Below are 15,902 nucleotides of genomic sequence, written 5' to 3' on the forward strand. Positions count from 1 at the left end.
CAGTGGCTAATAATATAGCATCTGTCTAAATTGTACATAGACCAACTGCAAGTATTATATTCAAAAGCCTAGTATCCATTTATCAGTGGTAGGAGAATGAAAATTCAGGGATGAGATTCAGGACAGTAGGGCAGAACAACTAAATCAGTTACGGTTAGAGTGGCACTTCATATAAAATGGAGAGCATATCATTATCACAAGTCTTGGAGAGAGAAGTCAAGTTATTGAGACCCAGTGGAAAAAAAAGTTTAAAGGCCATGTAGGAAGACAATATTTTGCATTTCTTGTTTGGTTGTGTTTTGTTTTGTTTTTTAAATTTAGAAATCCAAGCCAAACACAGAGTAGGAGGGAAAAAATGATAGATGATACTATATATATATATAATATATATGTATTATATATTATATATGTATATTATGTATGATGTATGTATGTATGTATGTATGTATATGCAGAATTCTGCATGGGGAAGGCTAAGTCAGGCCATAAATGGATTCTCCTATAGGCACAACTTGAGGCTTAAAATTCAAGATGTATGCCTTTAAGCAAAGAGTATGAAAGGAGTTCGGTCTCTAAGGCACACAATAATTTTTCAGGTACCAGAGGAGACAAGTAGGTCCACAAAATAGCACCAACAGAGTAGTCACATCAACAACAAAAGGACTTCCTCATCTCATCCTCATGGTGTATTGAGATACCCACGTAACCAATAAAAGTCTCAAGGTTTGTAGGTACCACTTTATAAAGTCGGGATTATGTTTGGACTGGTAATTACAGTAGGAGAAAAAGCTGCTGGGTAGTCTTAAAATTTCTAATAATTTTTCAAAAATATTTTATTTACTTGACAGAGATCACAAGTAGGCAGGCTGAGAGAAAGAGAGGGGGAAGCAGGCTCCCTGTTGAGCAGAGAGCCCGATGTGGGGCTTGATCCCAAGACCCTAGGATCATGACCTGAGCTGAAGGCAGAGGCTTTAACCCACTGAACCACCCAGGCACCCCTCTAACAATTTTTTTGTTTCAACTTTACTGAGGCATAATTGACACATTAAATTTAAGATATTTAAAGTATATATCGTGGTGCTTTGGTATGTTTACATAGTGAAAGAATTCCCCTATCTAGTTAATTAACACACCTATCCTCTCACATGTTTATCTTCTTGTGTGTGAGAGAGAGAACATTTAAGTTCTATTCTTTTACAGTTTTTGTATAATTTCAATTCTACAATACAGTGTTGTCAAGTATAGTCACCTTGTTATACATTCATCCCCAGAACTCACTCACCTTAAAGCTGAAAGTTTGTACCCTTTCAACAAACTCTCCTTCTTTCCCCCCTCCCCAGGTAACCACTTTTCTACTGTCTTTCAGTCTGACTTTTTTTTTAGATATCACATATAAGTAATATCATACAATATTTGTCTTTCTCTGTCTGACTTACCTCACTTTGCTTAATGCCCTCAAAGTCCATCCATGTTGTCACAAATGGCTAGATTTCCTTCTTTTTCATGGCTGAATGATATTCCTTTAAATATACCACCACATCTTCTTTATACATTCATCTGTTGGTGGATTGTTAAGTTGTCTTCACATCTTAGCTAATATGAATAATACAGATGTGAACATAAAAGTGCATATATCCCTATGATATCTTGTTTTCATTTCCTGTGTATATTTACCCATGAGTGGGATTGCCAATCATATGGTAGTTCTGTTTTTAATTTTCTGAGAAACCTCTATATTGTTTTCTAGAGTGGCTGAACCAATTCATATCCCCTCCCCAGAACATCCAAATGTTCCTTTTTCTCTACATACTTGCCAACATTTGTTAACTCTTGTCTTTTTAATAATAAGGGTTCTAAGAGCTGTGTGGTGATACTGAAGTTTTCATTTGCATTCATAAGGATTAGTGATGTTGAGTATTTTTCATATAGCTGTTGGCCATTTGTAGGACTTCTTTGGAAAAACATCTATTCAGGTCCCCTGTTCATTTTTAATCAGATTGTTTTCCTGCTATTTAGGTGTTCTTTATAATTTTGGATATTAAATCCCTATCAGATATATGATTAGCAAAGAAATAAAAGGCATCTAAATTGGAAAAGAAAGATAAAACTGCCTCTTGTTGTAGATAACATGATATATATAGAAAACTCTAAAGACGCCACCAAAAAAACCATTAGAAGTAATATACAAATTCAGTAAATTTGTAGGATACAAAATCACTATATAAAAATCAGTTGTATTTGCATACACTAATAATGAATGATCAGAAAAATATATTGATAAAACAATGTCATTTATAATTACATCAAAAGAAATAAAATACCTAGTAAATTTAATCAAGAAATAAATTTGATCAAGGAGGTGGAAGATCTGTACACTGAAAAGTATAAGACATTGATGAAAAATTGCAGAAGATACAAATAAATGGAAAGACATTCCTGCACCTATATTGGAAGAATTAATATTGTTAAAATGTCCATGTTACCCGAAGCAGTCTATAGATTCAATGCAATCCTTATCAAAATTCTAATACCATTTTTCACAGAAAGAGAACAAGCAATTTAAAAATCTTTATGGGGGCGCCTGGATGGCTCAGTGGGTTAAGCTGCTGCCTTCGGCTCAGGTCATGATCTCAGGGTCCTGGGATCGAGTCCTGCATCGGGCTCTCTGCTCGGCAGGGAGTCTGCTTCCTCCTCTCTCTCTCTCTTCCTGCCTCTCTGCCTACTTGTGATCTTTCTCTGTCAAATAAATAAATAAAATCTTTAAAAATAAAAATAAAAATAAAAATCTTTATGGAACCATAAAAGACCCCAAATAGCCAAAGCAATCTTAAGGAAGGAAGAACAAAGCTGGAGACATCACATTTCCTGATTACATACTGTATTACAAAGTAACAGTAATAAAAACAGCATGGGATTGGCATAAATACAGACACATAGATTAATATAGAACAGAATAGAGAGCCCAGAAATAAGTCTACATGTATGTGGTCAGTTAATTTATGACAAAGGAACCAAGAAAATACAATGAGGAAAGAACAAGCTTTTCAATAAATGGTGTTGTGAAAATTATACAGCCTCATGCAAAAAAAAAAAAAAAAAAAAAGAAAAAAGAAAAGAAAAAAGGAAGGAAGGAAGGAAGGAAGGAAGGAAGGAAGAAAGAAAGAAATTGGACTGTTGTCTTATACCATATACAAAATCAACACAGAATAAAGACTTGAACATAAGACCTGAAATCATGAAACTCCTAGAAGAAAAGATAGAGGGTAAACTCCTAGACATCAATCTTCTCAGTGATTTTTTGGATTTGACAACAAAAGCCAAGGCAACAAAAGCAAAATAAACAAGTGGGACTATATCCAAGTAAAAAGCTTCTCTACAGCAAAGGAAAACCATCAACAAAATGAAAAGGCAACCTACAGAATGGGAGAAGATATTTGCAAATCCAGTAAGTTTCATAAAAAAAAAAAAAAAAACCACCTTGGTTTGCAAGGATTTTGCATAGAAAGGTGTATGAGGGAATCATAAACATCTATTAAAGAATATATGTGGGGCACCTCGATGGCCCAGTCAGTTGAGTGACTGATTCCCGATTTCAGCTAGGTTGTGATCTCTGGATCATGAGATCCAGCTCTGTGTGGGACTCCATGCTCTGCACAGAGTCTCCCTGCGATTTTCTCTCCCTCTTCCTCTGCCCTTGCTCCCTGATCTCTCTCTCTCTCTCTCTCTCCTCTCTCTCAAATAAATAAATACGTCTTTAAAAAAAAAAAAAAAGATTATATGTACTTTTATGGACACATATATAGGCATATATATAGCCATAATATTATGCAAACATATTTGTTTTAATTTTGTCCTGAGTACTATGCACTTAACACAAATGCCTCACTTATTTTGAAGTTAAAAAAACATAAGCTAGGTTTGTAAATAAACTTCCTGAAGAAAAAGTCGTTTGTCTTCTGATGATCACTGCTTTTCCCCATCTTTGTTTACATGAACTTAATATTATTCTTGAGAATCTAAACACATCAACTGCCTTGCTCTCCTACACCTTTCCATTTTTATCTGTAGGTGAAACTAGTCATCATAGCTGCACTACTTTTTCTGATGCTGAGCTTGACCATTTCTCAACTGCTGCTTTTGATAAAAGACATAATCATCTGGGAAATATAAATGCAGTTTCTGGAGAGAGCTGAGTTCTTCTGAGAATGATCGCCTGGTGGGCCAAGTTCTGTCATCCAAACCTGACAGGAAGTTCACACTGGAATACGTGTTTAAGGGAGTGGGAATATGCAGACAGATTTTATCCTTTGTGTTTAACTTGGCAGTCTTTGTCCTCACTGCTCACTGCATTGTTTTAGAACAATGACATCTTCTTACATGACTCACATGACTAGGTTTTTAATAGAAAAACCTGCTGGTTTTCATAAGATTTGGGAAGACAAGGATGGATAGGGAGGCTGTTATAAAGTTTTTATCCATTTTCTAACCAAGCAATAAATTTAAAAAGCTCTATGTCCAACGTGAATCACAAATGGAGAAGTGCTGAAAAGTGTTCAAATTAATTTTCTAGTGCAATGGAAAAATACAAGAACTGAAATATCAGCTTCTGCATTTTCTCTTTTAGCTCCCCAGAATTTCTCTTTTTAATTTACTGCCCACTAAACTCATTAATTCCAACTCCATTCTCAGCTTTGTTGCCAAACATGGTTATGTTATCCAGATAAAGAAAAATACCGTAAGAGAGAATTGGATTCTGATACATGCTACAGCATAGATGAAGCTTGAAGACATTCTGCTAATTGAAATAAGCTAGACACAAAAGGAATCGATATTGTCTGATTCTACCAAATGAGGTGCCTTGAACAGCCGGATTTTGTCTTACATTCATAAAGACAGAAGTTGGGATAGTGATTACGTGGGGCTTAAGGGTAAGCAGAATGGGAAGTTACTGTTTAATGGATGCAGAATTTCAGTTTCAGATGGCACAGAAGTTTTGGGGATAGATAGTGGTGATGGTTACACAACAGTGTGAATGTACTTAATGCCACTGAACTAAGAGGGTTAAAATGGTAAATATTTTGTTTATTTTACCACATCGAGAAAAGAGAGAGAATAAAGGCATAAAACAAATGAAAACATTTTAGACCATATTCTGATCTCCTAATTTTCAAGAAAGAAGATTTTTCTTATTTTTCCATCTTCTCTGCCTTGGTAATTAAAACTTAATGGCCTTAATTGAATAAGTAGTAACATTCTATGTTACCAAGTCTAATAGAACAGCAATAATAAATCAACAAAACCTACTTTGAGTATTCCTAAGACTTCACCTTTTAAATAATGTATATCTAACAAAGTAAATTAGTAAGAATAAAAAGAACAAAATCCAATTTTCTAACTTCCAGCTCCATCGTGTTTATAATGGGGCTTTAATGGGAAAATATTTAGATCAATCCAGAAAAAGAGAAGATACAGAGAATGGTTTCCATGTGGCTGGTGGGAATTGAAAGAATAAGGGGTTATTTGAAGAGTTTCTTGAAAAATTTCCAAAGAAATTGGAATTTTATATGTTCCACAAGAAAGAGGGCTTGTGAAAGCTCCGCCACATTACCCAGTGAGGTGGCACACTTCAGAGAGAATATCTGTGTGGTGGACCTGGAGAGGGTAGATAGACCACAGTGCTGCCTCACAAATGTCAGAATCGCCCAAGGTTAAGGGATAAGTGGGTTTAAAGCACAGCATGCCATTAGAGACCATGTAGAGAGATCAGATGTTTTTCTTCAAAGGCTTAAATTTATTAGACCCACAACATTTATACTATTCTGAATAGAATAGACATGAAGACATGATATCTGAGAGTGACAAAATCCAACTTCCTATAAGATCCATAAGAGTGAATTTTTTGAGTTGTAGATTAAATCTAACTTAAGAAAATAAGAGAATTCTTACTTTTTTTTACTCTACGGTAGAGTAAATTTTAGAGTCACTGAATGAGTTTGTTTTTTCTTGAAAAAAATTATCAAATTTATGTTCTATCTTATCCTTGATATCTAATAATACTTAGAAAAAATAGATTTATCTTATTAGGAAACAAAAGCTACAAAATTTATGAAATACCATCTTAATTTAGCTGCCTGCGAAGTCATAACTATGTTTGATTCTAAAGTGCAGTAAATTTCTATTAAACCAGTGTTCTGATTTTGGTATTATTTTCCTTCTGTCCTATGAATTGTTTTTTACCTGGCTTTATTGGTCTTCCTTGTTTCTATTTCTCTTTTAATTGTAAGTTCTCTCCAGTCATTTTTCTAAAATATAGCAATATAGGGGCACCTGGGTGGCTCAATTGTTTAAGTGTCCTACTCTTGATTTCTGCTCAGGTCATGATCTCAAGTGTCCTGAGATCAAGCCCTGAGTCAGGAGTCTCTCTCTCCCTCTCTGTCTCTCTTACCCACACTCTCACAGGTGCATGCTCTCACCCTCTGTCTCTCAAATAAATAAATAAACAAATAAACAAATAAAATATTTTTTTAAAAAAAGGAAATATAGCAACATAAATAGAAGATAAATAAGCATAAGGCAGTTTGAACTGATTTTCTTCAACATATACCTGTTGGTATCTGCTTCTAGCAACAAAGAATCTGATTTATATTCTCTGTATTGAAATATATTTCTCTGATATTCTGCTATCCTTTTAGCCAATGCTTTTCTTCTTTTTTACTTTTCAGTCAGTATTATTAGATGATAAGTTTGTGAGTTTTTTAAAAAAGCGATTTACTTAGATGAGATAGTACTATATTTAGTACTTTCCTTTTTGTAGTAACAAAAAAGGAGAGTGAATTGGATTCAATTCTGGGCTTCACCGCTTTTGGGCTCTATGACTCAGTTTTATTTAACACCTCAGTTTGGGGTTTCTCAACCTATAGAACACTGTTTCCTTATGTTCCATATGTTCAGATCTGAATGAAACAATTCATATGATGCTATATATTTCCTATTTTATTATAAATCTATATATTAGTGCTGCCTGTTACTTTCAATGTTAATAGAAAAATATATCTTGAACAATTTGGATTATACTTTTAATTATCTGTTTACTGCCCTGAGATTCATTCTCTGTTTCTAATTAGTATTGTCTAATGAAAAAAACTATCCAAGTTTTATGAAAAAGAAAATTAATGACTTTAATATGTAATTTTTTTCTTTGTACCAATTGAATGGAAAATATTCATAGGATGTTAAGTGGAGAAAAAAATGTGTTTTAGTCCTCCATAATAAGAAATGTGGTATAAAAATTAAATATGCTGCACACAATAGTATAAACATCTGAACTAAAAACAAACAAAAAATTATGTTCCCAACAATAGATACCATATTTAATTTCTGAAGCCTGATATAGTTTCAGCTTAACTATAAGATCTTTTAAATTAAATTAATGTCAACTTGAATATTATTGATTACATAGTTGTTCATGGACATTCGTTTTAATAGTTACAAAATACTTATGTTCCAAGAATTAAATATAATTTTGTCATTATATATATTTAAGTAACATGTTATGTAATTATTTACATGAGCCCTGGAAGTCAACTAGAATTTTTTTATTTAAAAGTGCCTTAGTGTCCTCATCTAAAGATCAACAAAATACTCCCTATCTTTCAGGGTTGTGAGAGTTAAATGAGACATAGCAGGCAATCCATGCAAACTCATTCCCTTTACTTATGTATAGACATCACTTACTCCATATGGCTTTTATTTTATTCTCTGTTTTCATAAGTAAAGTCAATATGAACAAAACCAAATGTAGAACAAGATTTTTTAAAAAAAATATTAATTCCGTGCTCCAGATTAAATTTTGGCATGATACAAACAACCCCCAAGCCCTCAGTGACTTTCAGCAACAACGGTTTCATTTCTCATTCACTTGCCCAGCATAGGTTGACAGTATATCCACGTTTTGCTGGTACTCAGAGGGTTGCTCTCACGTGGAGAAAAAAAGGAACAGTGTAGGAAACACTCAGTGGCTCCTGAAGCTTCTTCTTGGAAATGGCACACGTCATGGCTTCTGTCACTGTATTGACCAAAGCAAGCTACACCGCCACCTCGGCATCAGTGGGGCAAAGACTAAGCCTCTTCTAAGGGGGGACACAGCAGAGAGCTATTCACATGAGGAGGTTCTAAAGAGAGGCATCAAATATTTTTTTTATTATTATGAATTTAGAGGCATCAAATATTTACATGATAATACAAGCTGTTCCAGTTATTATAAGAGTTAATTATCTTGGCAAATGATAATAATAGGGCAAATCATTCCTTGCTATCTGCCTTATAGCAGTAACGGGAGGATAAAGTTTTAAATGACATATACAAACAATTTGAGGATTTCAGATAATAAAAAAGCCATGCTTTATATATTAAAAGTTATAATTTCTCCTCAAATCCTTTTTTAAACTTAAAAAATAGCTCCATTGAGAAATAATGTATAGATATGAATGTTGAAGTTTATTTAATAGAAAATTAAGCATAAATTATATTTTTCTAGATTTTGCTTAAGTGAAAATTCTACCTTTAAGTTTTAAAAAAGGTTCTTTTTTTGTTGTTTTTCTCTGGAATTCATGCATTGCATTCTATTATAAGTTTCAAAGTTTAGGGATAATAAGATTAATTACTTTTAATAATCTTTTCTTTCTAGGATAGAACAATGAAAAATTCCTTGTACTATAATGGAATTATTCCAGGCTTTGGAAAATGGGACCATTGCTGGACCAGCATTCCTAGGAATCTCAAGGATACTCTAGTCAGTTATTAAAGATACCAGCTCATAAGAAGCTGGGGATTTAAGTATGGCTATTAATTTGTTTCTGTTATTCATTTGAAATCTCTGTAATGATCTACTCAATTACCTTATAATTCTATTTCTTCCTGCAGACCAGTTTCCTACTAACTTATTCATATAAATTAATTTCTACTAATACATTTATATTGAACAACAGAATTTCCTTTCTATTCTTTGTTCCCCCCTGGATTTCTCTTTATTGGGTCTTATATCATAAAAGGAGTAAAAATATCTTCCATAACAATTTTTAGAGAACCAAAAATTTTTAAATAATATTTCTGACATCCAAATCCAAGTTAGCATATTTAAATTAAATACCATACCTTGGCTCATTAAAGTAGGCATAAAAATGAAACAAAAGTAGGAAGCTTAATTTTGCTTTTCCGAACCTATGAAACAATAGTTTTATTACATTTTAAGCTTGTTTGCAAAGTACAACCAATTTTCTATGCATTCTAAAGTATGTGAGATGGCTCAATCCTTTTGGACTTCATATACAAAATGCTACAGATTGGATGGCTTATAAATAAGAGAAATTTATTTCCCACAGTTCTTGAGGCTGGGAAGTCTGAGATCAAGTTGCTAGTATGGTCATGTTCCAATGAGGATCCTTTTTCTGTCCATTGTCCTCGTTTTTTCCCTCTGTGCCCATTTGGTATAAGGAGCTAGGAAGCTCCCTAGGATCTCTGTAGCATACATGTAACTATCCAGTTTTCCCAACACCATTTGTTGAAGACAGTGTCTTTTTCCCATTGGCTATTCTTGCCTTCTTTGTCAAAGATTAATAGTCCATAGAATCATGAGTTTATTTCTTGGTTCTCTGTTCTGTTCTATTACTACATGTGTCTATTTTGTGCTAGTACAATACTGTTTTAATTACTATAGGTTTGTGGTATACCTAGAGATCTGGAATTATGACAACCCCAGTTTTTTTTTTTTTTTTCAAGATGGCTTTGGCTATTCAGATCTTTTGTGATTCTATACAAATTTTTGGATTATTTGTTCCAATTTCATGAAAAACGCTGTTGGTATTTTCATAGTGATTGCATTAAATCTGTAGATTGCTTTAGGTAGTATTGTTTTAACAATATTTGTTCTTCCCATGAGCATAGACTATTTTCCCATTTGTTTGTGACATCTTCAATTTCTTTCATTGGTGTTCTACAGATCACAGGTCTTTCACCTCCTTAATTAAGTTTATTCCTAGGATATTTTATTATTTTTGGTGAAATTGTAAATAGGATTATTTTCTTAATTTCTCTTTCTGCTACTTCATTATTACTATATGAAAATACAACAGGTTTCTGTATACTGATTTTGTGCCCTGAAACTTTACTGAGTCATTCATCAGTTCTAGTAGTTTTTTGGTGGAGTCTTAAGGATTTTCTTTCTTTCTTTCTTTTTTTAAAGATTTTATTTATTTATTTGACAGAGAGATCACAAGCAGGCAGAGAGGCAGGCGGAGAGAGAGGAGGAAGCAGGCTCCCTGAAGAGCAGAGAGTTTGATGTGGGGCTTGATCCCAGGACCCTGAGATCATGACCTGAGCCGAAGGCAGCAGCTTAACCCACTGAGCCACCCAGGCTCCCCTTAAGGATTTTCTATATACAGTATCATGTCATCTGCAAATAGTGAGAATTTTACTTCTACCAATTTGGATATATTTTATTTCTTTCTCTTGTCTGATTACTGTGGCTAGGGCTTCTAGTACTATGTTGAATAAAAGTGGTAAGAAAGAACATCTTTGTCTTGTTCCTTAACTTAGGGGAAATGCTTTTAGTTTCTCACCATTGAGCTCATGTTAGCTGTAGGGATTTCATATAAGGCTTTTATTATGTTGAGAAATATTCTTTCTCAACCTACATTTTGAGGGTTTTTATCATGAACAGATGTTGAACATTGTCAAATGTCAAATGTTTTACACTTTGTCAGTTAGATCTATTGCAATTATCATGGTTTTTATCCTTTCTTTTGTTGATGTGATGAATCATGTCGATTGGTTTCTGATTTTTTTTTTTTAAGATTTTATTTATTTGTCAGAGAGAGGGAGGGAGAGAGAACGGACAGAGGGAGAAGCAGGCTCCCCGCTGAGCAAGGAGCCCGATGTGGGACTCGATCCCAGGGCGCTGGGATCATGACCTGAGCCGAAGGCAGCCGCTTAATCAACTGAGCCACCCAGGCATCCCTGGTTTCTGATTTTTAAACCATTCTTATATCTAAGGAATTAATCCCACTTAACTGTAGTGTATGATTTTCTTAATATATTGTTGGATTCAGCTTGGTAATATTTGGTTGAAGATTTTGCATCTGTGTTCATCAGAGGTATTGGTCTGTAGTTCTTTTTTGTAGTGCCTTTATCTTACTTTAATATCAGGGTAATGCTGGCCTCATGGGCTGAATTTGGAAGCTTACTGTCCTCTTCTACTTTCTGAAATAGTTTGAGAATATAAGTATTAACTATTTTTTAAATGTTTGGTAGACTTCACTTATGATGCCATCTGATCCTGGCTTTTTGTTTGTTGGGAGTTTTTTTGATTACTGAATCAGTTTTTGTTCTGGTAATCAGTGTGTTTGAATTTTTTTTCTTCCTGCTTCAGTTTTGGTAGGTTATATATTTCTAGAAATTTATCCATTTCTTCTAGGTTGCCCAATTTGTTGGCATGTAATTTTTCATACTATTCTTTTATAATCCTTTGTATTTCTGAGATGTCAATTTTTTTCTCCTCTTTCATTTCTGATTTTATTTGAGTTCTCTCTCTTTTGTTTTTGTTTTGTTTTGTTTTGTTATGAGTCTGGCTAAAGGTTTGTCAATTTTGTTGATCTTCTCGAAGACCCAACTCTTAGTTTTATTGATTTTTCTATTTATTTTTAAATTTTGGTTTTTTTGTATTCTTTTCTTACTTTCTATTTTGTTTATTTCTTCTCTAATCTTTATTTCCTTCCTTTGACTGGTTTTGGGTTTTGTTTGTTCTCGTTTTTCTAATTCCCATAGGTGTAAGTTTAGGTTATTTGAGATTTTTCTTGTTTTTTTTTTTTTAAAGATTTTATTTATTTATTTGACAGGGAGAGAGAGAGAGAGAGTGAGATGGAACATAAGCAGAGCAAGTGGGAGAGGGAGAAGCAGTCTTCCTGCTGAGGACCCCTCCATCTAAGGGTGCTGGGATCATGACCGAAGCCCAAAGCAGATGTTTAACAACTGAGGCAGCCAGGTGCCCCCATTCTCCCCCCCTTTTTTTTTAAAGATTTTATTTCTTGCTTCTTGAGGTAAGCTGTATTATAATCTTCCCTCTCAGAACTGCTTTGCTGCATCCCAAATATTTCGGATCATTGTATTTTCATTTTCATTTCTTTCCCTACATTATTTGATTTTCTCTTTGATTTCTTGGTTGAGTCATTCATTGTTTAGTAGCATGTTATTTAAATTCTATGTATTTGTGGTCTTTCTAGATTCATTTTTTGTGGTTGATTACTAATTCATAGCATTGTGGTGAGAAAAATACATGGTATAACTCTGATCTTTATGAATTTATTGAAACTTGTTTTGTGCACTACTAAATGATCTCTTCTGGACAATGTTCCATGTGCACTTGAAAAGAATGTGTATTCTTCTATTTTAGGGTTGAATGTTCTGACTATATCTGTTAGATGCCTAGGTTCAATCTGTCATTCAAAGCCCCTGTTTCCTTATGGATTTTCTGTTTGGTTGATCTACCCACTGATGTAACTGAGATGTTAAACTCCCCTACTATTATTGTATTATGATCAATTTATGTCTTTATGTTTGTTAGTAGCTGCTCTTTATATTTGGTGCTCCCATGTGGGGTGCACAAATATTGACCATTATTATAATCTTCTTGTGGGATTGTTCCCATTATAATTATGTATTGTCCTTCTTTGTCTCTTGTTACAGTGTTTGTTTTAAAGTCTACTTTTTCTGATGTTAAGTATTGCTACCTTGGCTTTCTTTTCATTTCCATTCACATGATAAATGTTTTCCAACCCTTCACTCTCATTCTGTGTGTGTCTTTAGGTCTGAAATGAGTCTCTTATAGTGGCATATAGATGGATCTTGGCTTTTGATTGGTGCATTTAGTCCACTTACATTCAAAGTAATTCTTGATAGGTATGTACTTTTTGCCATTTTTGTTACTTGTTTTATGGTTATTTTTCTAGTTCTTATTTGTTCCTTTCTTCTCTTGTTCTATTCTCTTGTGGTTTGCTGGCTTTCCTTAGTGATATATACTTGGATTCTTTTTATTTTTTGCATGTGTATTATTAGTTTTGATTTGTGGTTACCATTATGTTTATATGCAACATGTTATGCATGGAACAGTCTATATTAAGTTGGTGGTTGCTTAAGTTTGAACCCACCTAAAAGTACTAAATTTTTACTCCTCTTTCTACCACATTTTGGGGTATATATTGTCATACTTTACATCCTTTTATTTTGTGAATCCCTCTCTTTCTCTCTTTATAAATGTATATATATATTTTTTCCTTTCGGCACTTTGAATATAACATACAACTTTCTTCCTGCCTACAAAGTTTCTGCTAAAAAACCAGCTGATAGCTTTATGAGGTTTACCTGGTAACTGTTTTCTTTTCTCTTGGTGCTTTTAAAATTCTCTCTTTATCACTACTTTTTGCCATTTTAATTATGATATGTCTTGGTGTGGAACTCCTTGGGTTGATTTTGTTGGGTGTTTTCTCTGTGTCCTAGATCTGAGTTTTTATTTCCTTCCCCAGATTAGGGCAGTTTTTAACTATTATTTCTTCAGATTAGTTTTCTGCCCCCTTTACTCTCTCTTTTCCTTCTGGGACTCCTATAATGTTAATGTTGTTACACTTGATGGTGTTGCTGAGTTCACTTAATCCATTCTCATATTTTATTATTTTTTTCCTTTCTTCCATTCAGTCTGATTGCTTTTCATTACTGTCTTCCAGACCACTGATCCATTCTTTTGCTTCCTCTAGTCTATTACTTGTTATAGCTAGTATATTTTAAATTTTAGTTATTGAGTTCTTCATCTCTGATTGGTTCTTTTTTATGTTTTTATGTTTGTTGAGGGTCTCACTGAGGTCCTCCACTCCTTCCTCAAGTCTAGTGAGTATCTTTATCACCATTACTTAGAATTTCCTATCAGATGTATGTATCTCCACTTTATTTAGCTCTCTTGCTGTGATTTTGTCCTGTTATCTCATTTGGGACATATTCCTCTGTCTTCTTATTTTGTCTAATTCTATTTATCTGTTTCACTGTGTTAAGAAAGTCAGCTATGTCTCCTAACCTTGAAAGTAGTGGCCTCATGAAGAAGAGGTCTTATAGTGTCCTGCAGTGCAATGTCCCCTGTTCACCAGAACCTGGAACTTCAGGGATGTCTCCCGTGTGTGTTGCATGCTACTCTACTGTGGTGGCTGAGCCATGTTTTCTTTTGTCCAAGCTTTCTTTGCCTGTTGTGGGCAAGGTTTGATCCCTGTGCTATTAATGGGCCAGGCTGGGGCTGCTTTGGGCTTGCGTTGGGTCAGATGAGGTGTTTGCTAGAGATGTGCTGTGGGGCACTCACTCTTTATTGTCCTCTGAGAGGCTTTCATTGATGGACTGGGACTATAATCAGACCATCTGTCTATCCCCAGACTGTTGGAATGGTGTGTGGTTATCTTCCCCACTTCTTGGGGTAGAAGTCACTTTACAGTGGTGCTGGCCCTGTTGGGACTGCTTGTTCAATGCCATGCTTGTGGCACTGAGTTGGATTGATTCCTGTCAAAGGCGGGTTAGAAGGGTAGGTCCGCAGGAGAACTCAGAGGCTGGGCAAGTTGTTAGTAATGGAGGTGGAGTATTCTGACTATGCTTGTTCCCACAGGTGTCCGTGTATCTAGGCTGGAGACAGGGGAGGGAAATGATGTCTAATGCTTCCATGCTGTGTCTCAGCTGGGCTGTTTGTTAATGCTGTCTCTTTAAGGGCAGGGTATAAATTTGCTTTTGCCCTCCAGCTCTCCCAGAGCTGAGTTGCTGACTTTTGACATTTCAGGTGTTGAACCCCACTTAGTGTCTGATATAGTTAATCCTCTCTGGTTTTGGGGGCCAGATATTATGAGGATTTATCTTAACAGTGCAGGTCCCTGTGCCCAGTGTGGGGTCGGGTCCTCTCCCTTCCCCATGCCTATGATGTCCCTCCCTCCCAGTTTTGAGTGTCAGCTTGATTCCTGATCACATCTTTACCCTTCCTAACATTTTCAACAGTCTCTTCTCTATGTTTTACTGTGGAGAGTCTGTTCTCTTTGTTCTCATTGTTTTCTGGGTTATTCACACTGATGTGGGTATTAATCTAGTTAATCCATGGGAAGAGGTGAGTTCAGGATACTTCTAGTCTGCCATCTTCCCCAGGTATATCATCACCATTTTGATATATTTTCTTAAATGTCATGGGTCCTTCTAATTCCTTTAACATCTTCCATGGTGAAGCCTACAAGTAAACATGTGATACCTCTCATTGCTTAAGCCTTAATGATCAAACTTATTTTCTCTGGTAATATTTGATTTATGCTTCCTAGTAATGATTTATTCATATAATATCTGAGAACTTCTAACTTAAGCAGAAATAATAATAGAGTCTATCTAAATAGAGATTATGCAGTCTGTTTAAAATAGCAAGAAATATAAAAACCTCAGTTGGTTCCTCACCCCTAGATGGAGGCAGGGAATTGATAGATTCAGTGTGGATTTTAGAAGTGAGTTTCACACTGTGCCTGAGTTATCTAATAGGACATTTTAAAACACCATTTCAATGACTCCAAATATTTTCAAATACAAAATAGTTTCAAATGGTTCCAAAATTTGCAACCTAAAAGGCACAACATAGGGAATATAGTTCATGATATCATAATAGTATTGTATGGTGATATATGGTAACTTCACTTGTGATAAGCATAGCATAATGTATAGAGAAGTTGAATCACTACATTGTACACTTGAAACTAATGTAACATTATGTGTCAACTATGCTTAAATTAAAAAAAAATAAAACACAAAATTTATAACCCAAGTAAACTGTAAATTTGACCTACTTATAGGAA

The 15,902-nt window shown here is 34.6% G+C and overlaps 1 protein-coding gene across 1 annotated transcript in view; it reads left to right on the forward strand.

Annotated features, from left to right (window-relative positions):
- The window catches only part of LOC116574946 (cyclic nucleotide-binding domain-containing protein 1-like), a 122,311-nt gene extending 113,508 nt beyond the window's left edge, over nt 1–8,803 (forward strand). The window contains exon 6 of the mRNA XM_032315997.1: nt 8,687–8,803. Coding sequence (XP_032171888.1) covers nt 8,687–8,803 — 117 coding nt within the window. The remainder of the gene's footprint in view (nt 1–8,686) is intronic.
- The last annotated feature ends 7,099 nt before the right edge of the window (nt 8,804–15,902 follow it).

Source organism: Mustela erminea, chromosome 16, assembly GCF_009829155.1.
Source record: "Mustela erminea isolate mMusErm1 chromosome 16, mMusErm1.Pri, whole genome shotgun sequence".
In the NCBI taxonomy this organism is placed as follows: domain Eukaryota; kingdom Metazoa; phylum Chordata; class Mammalia; order Carnivora; family Mustelidae; genus Mustela; species Mustela erminea.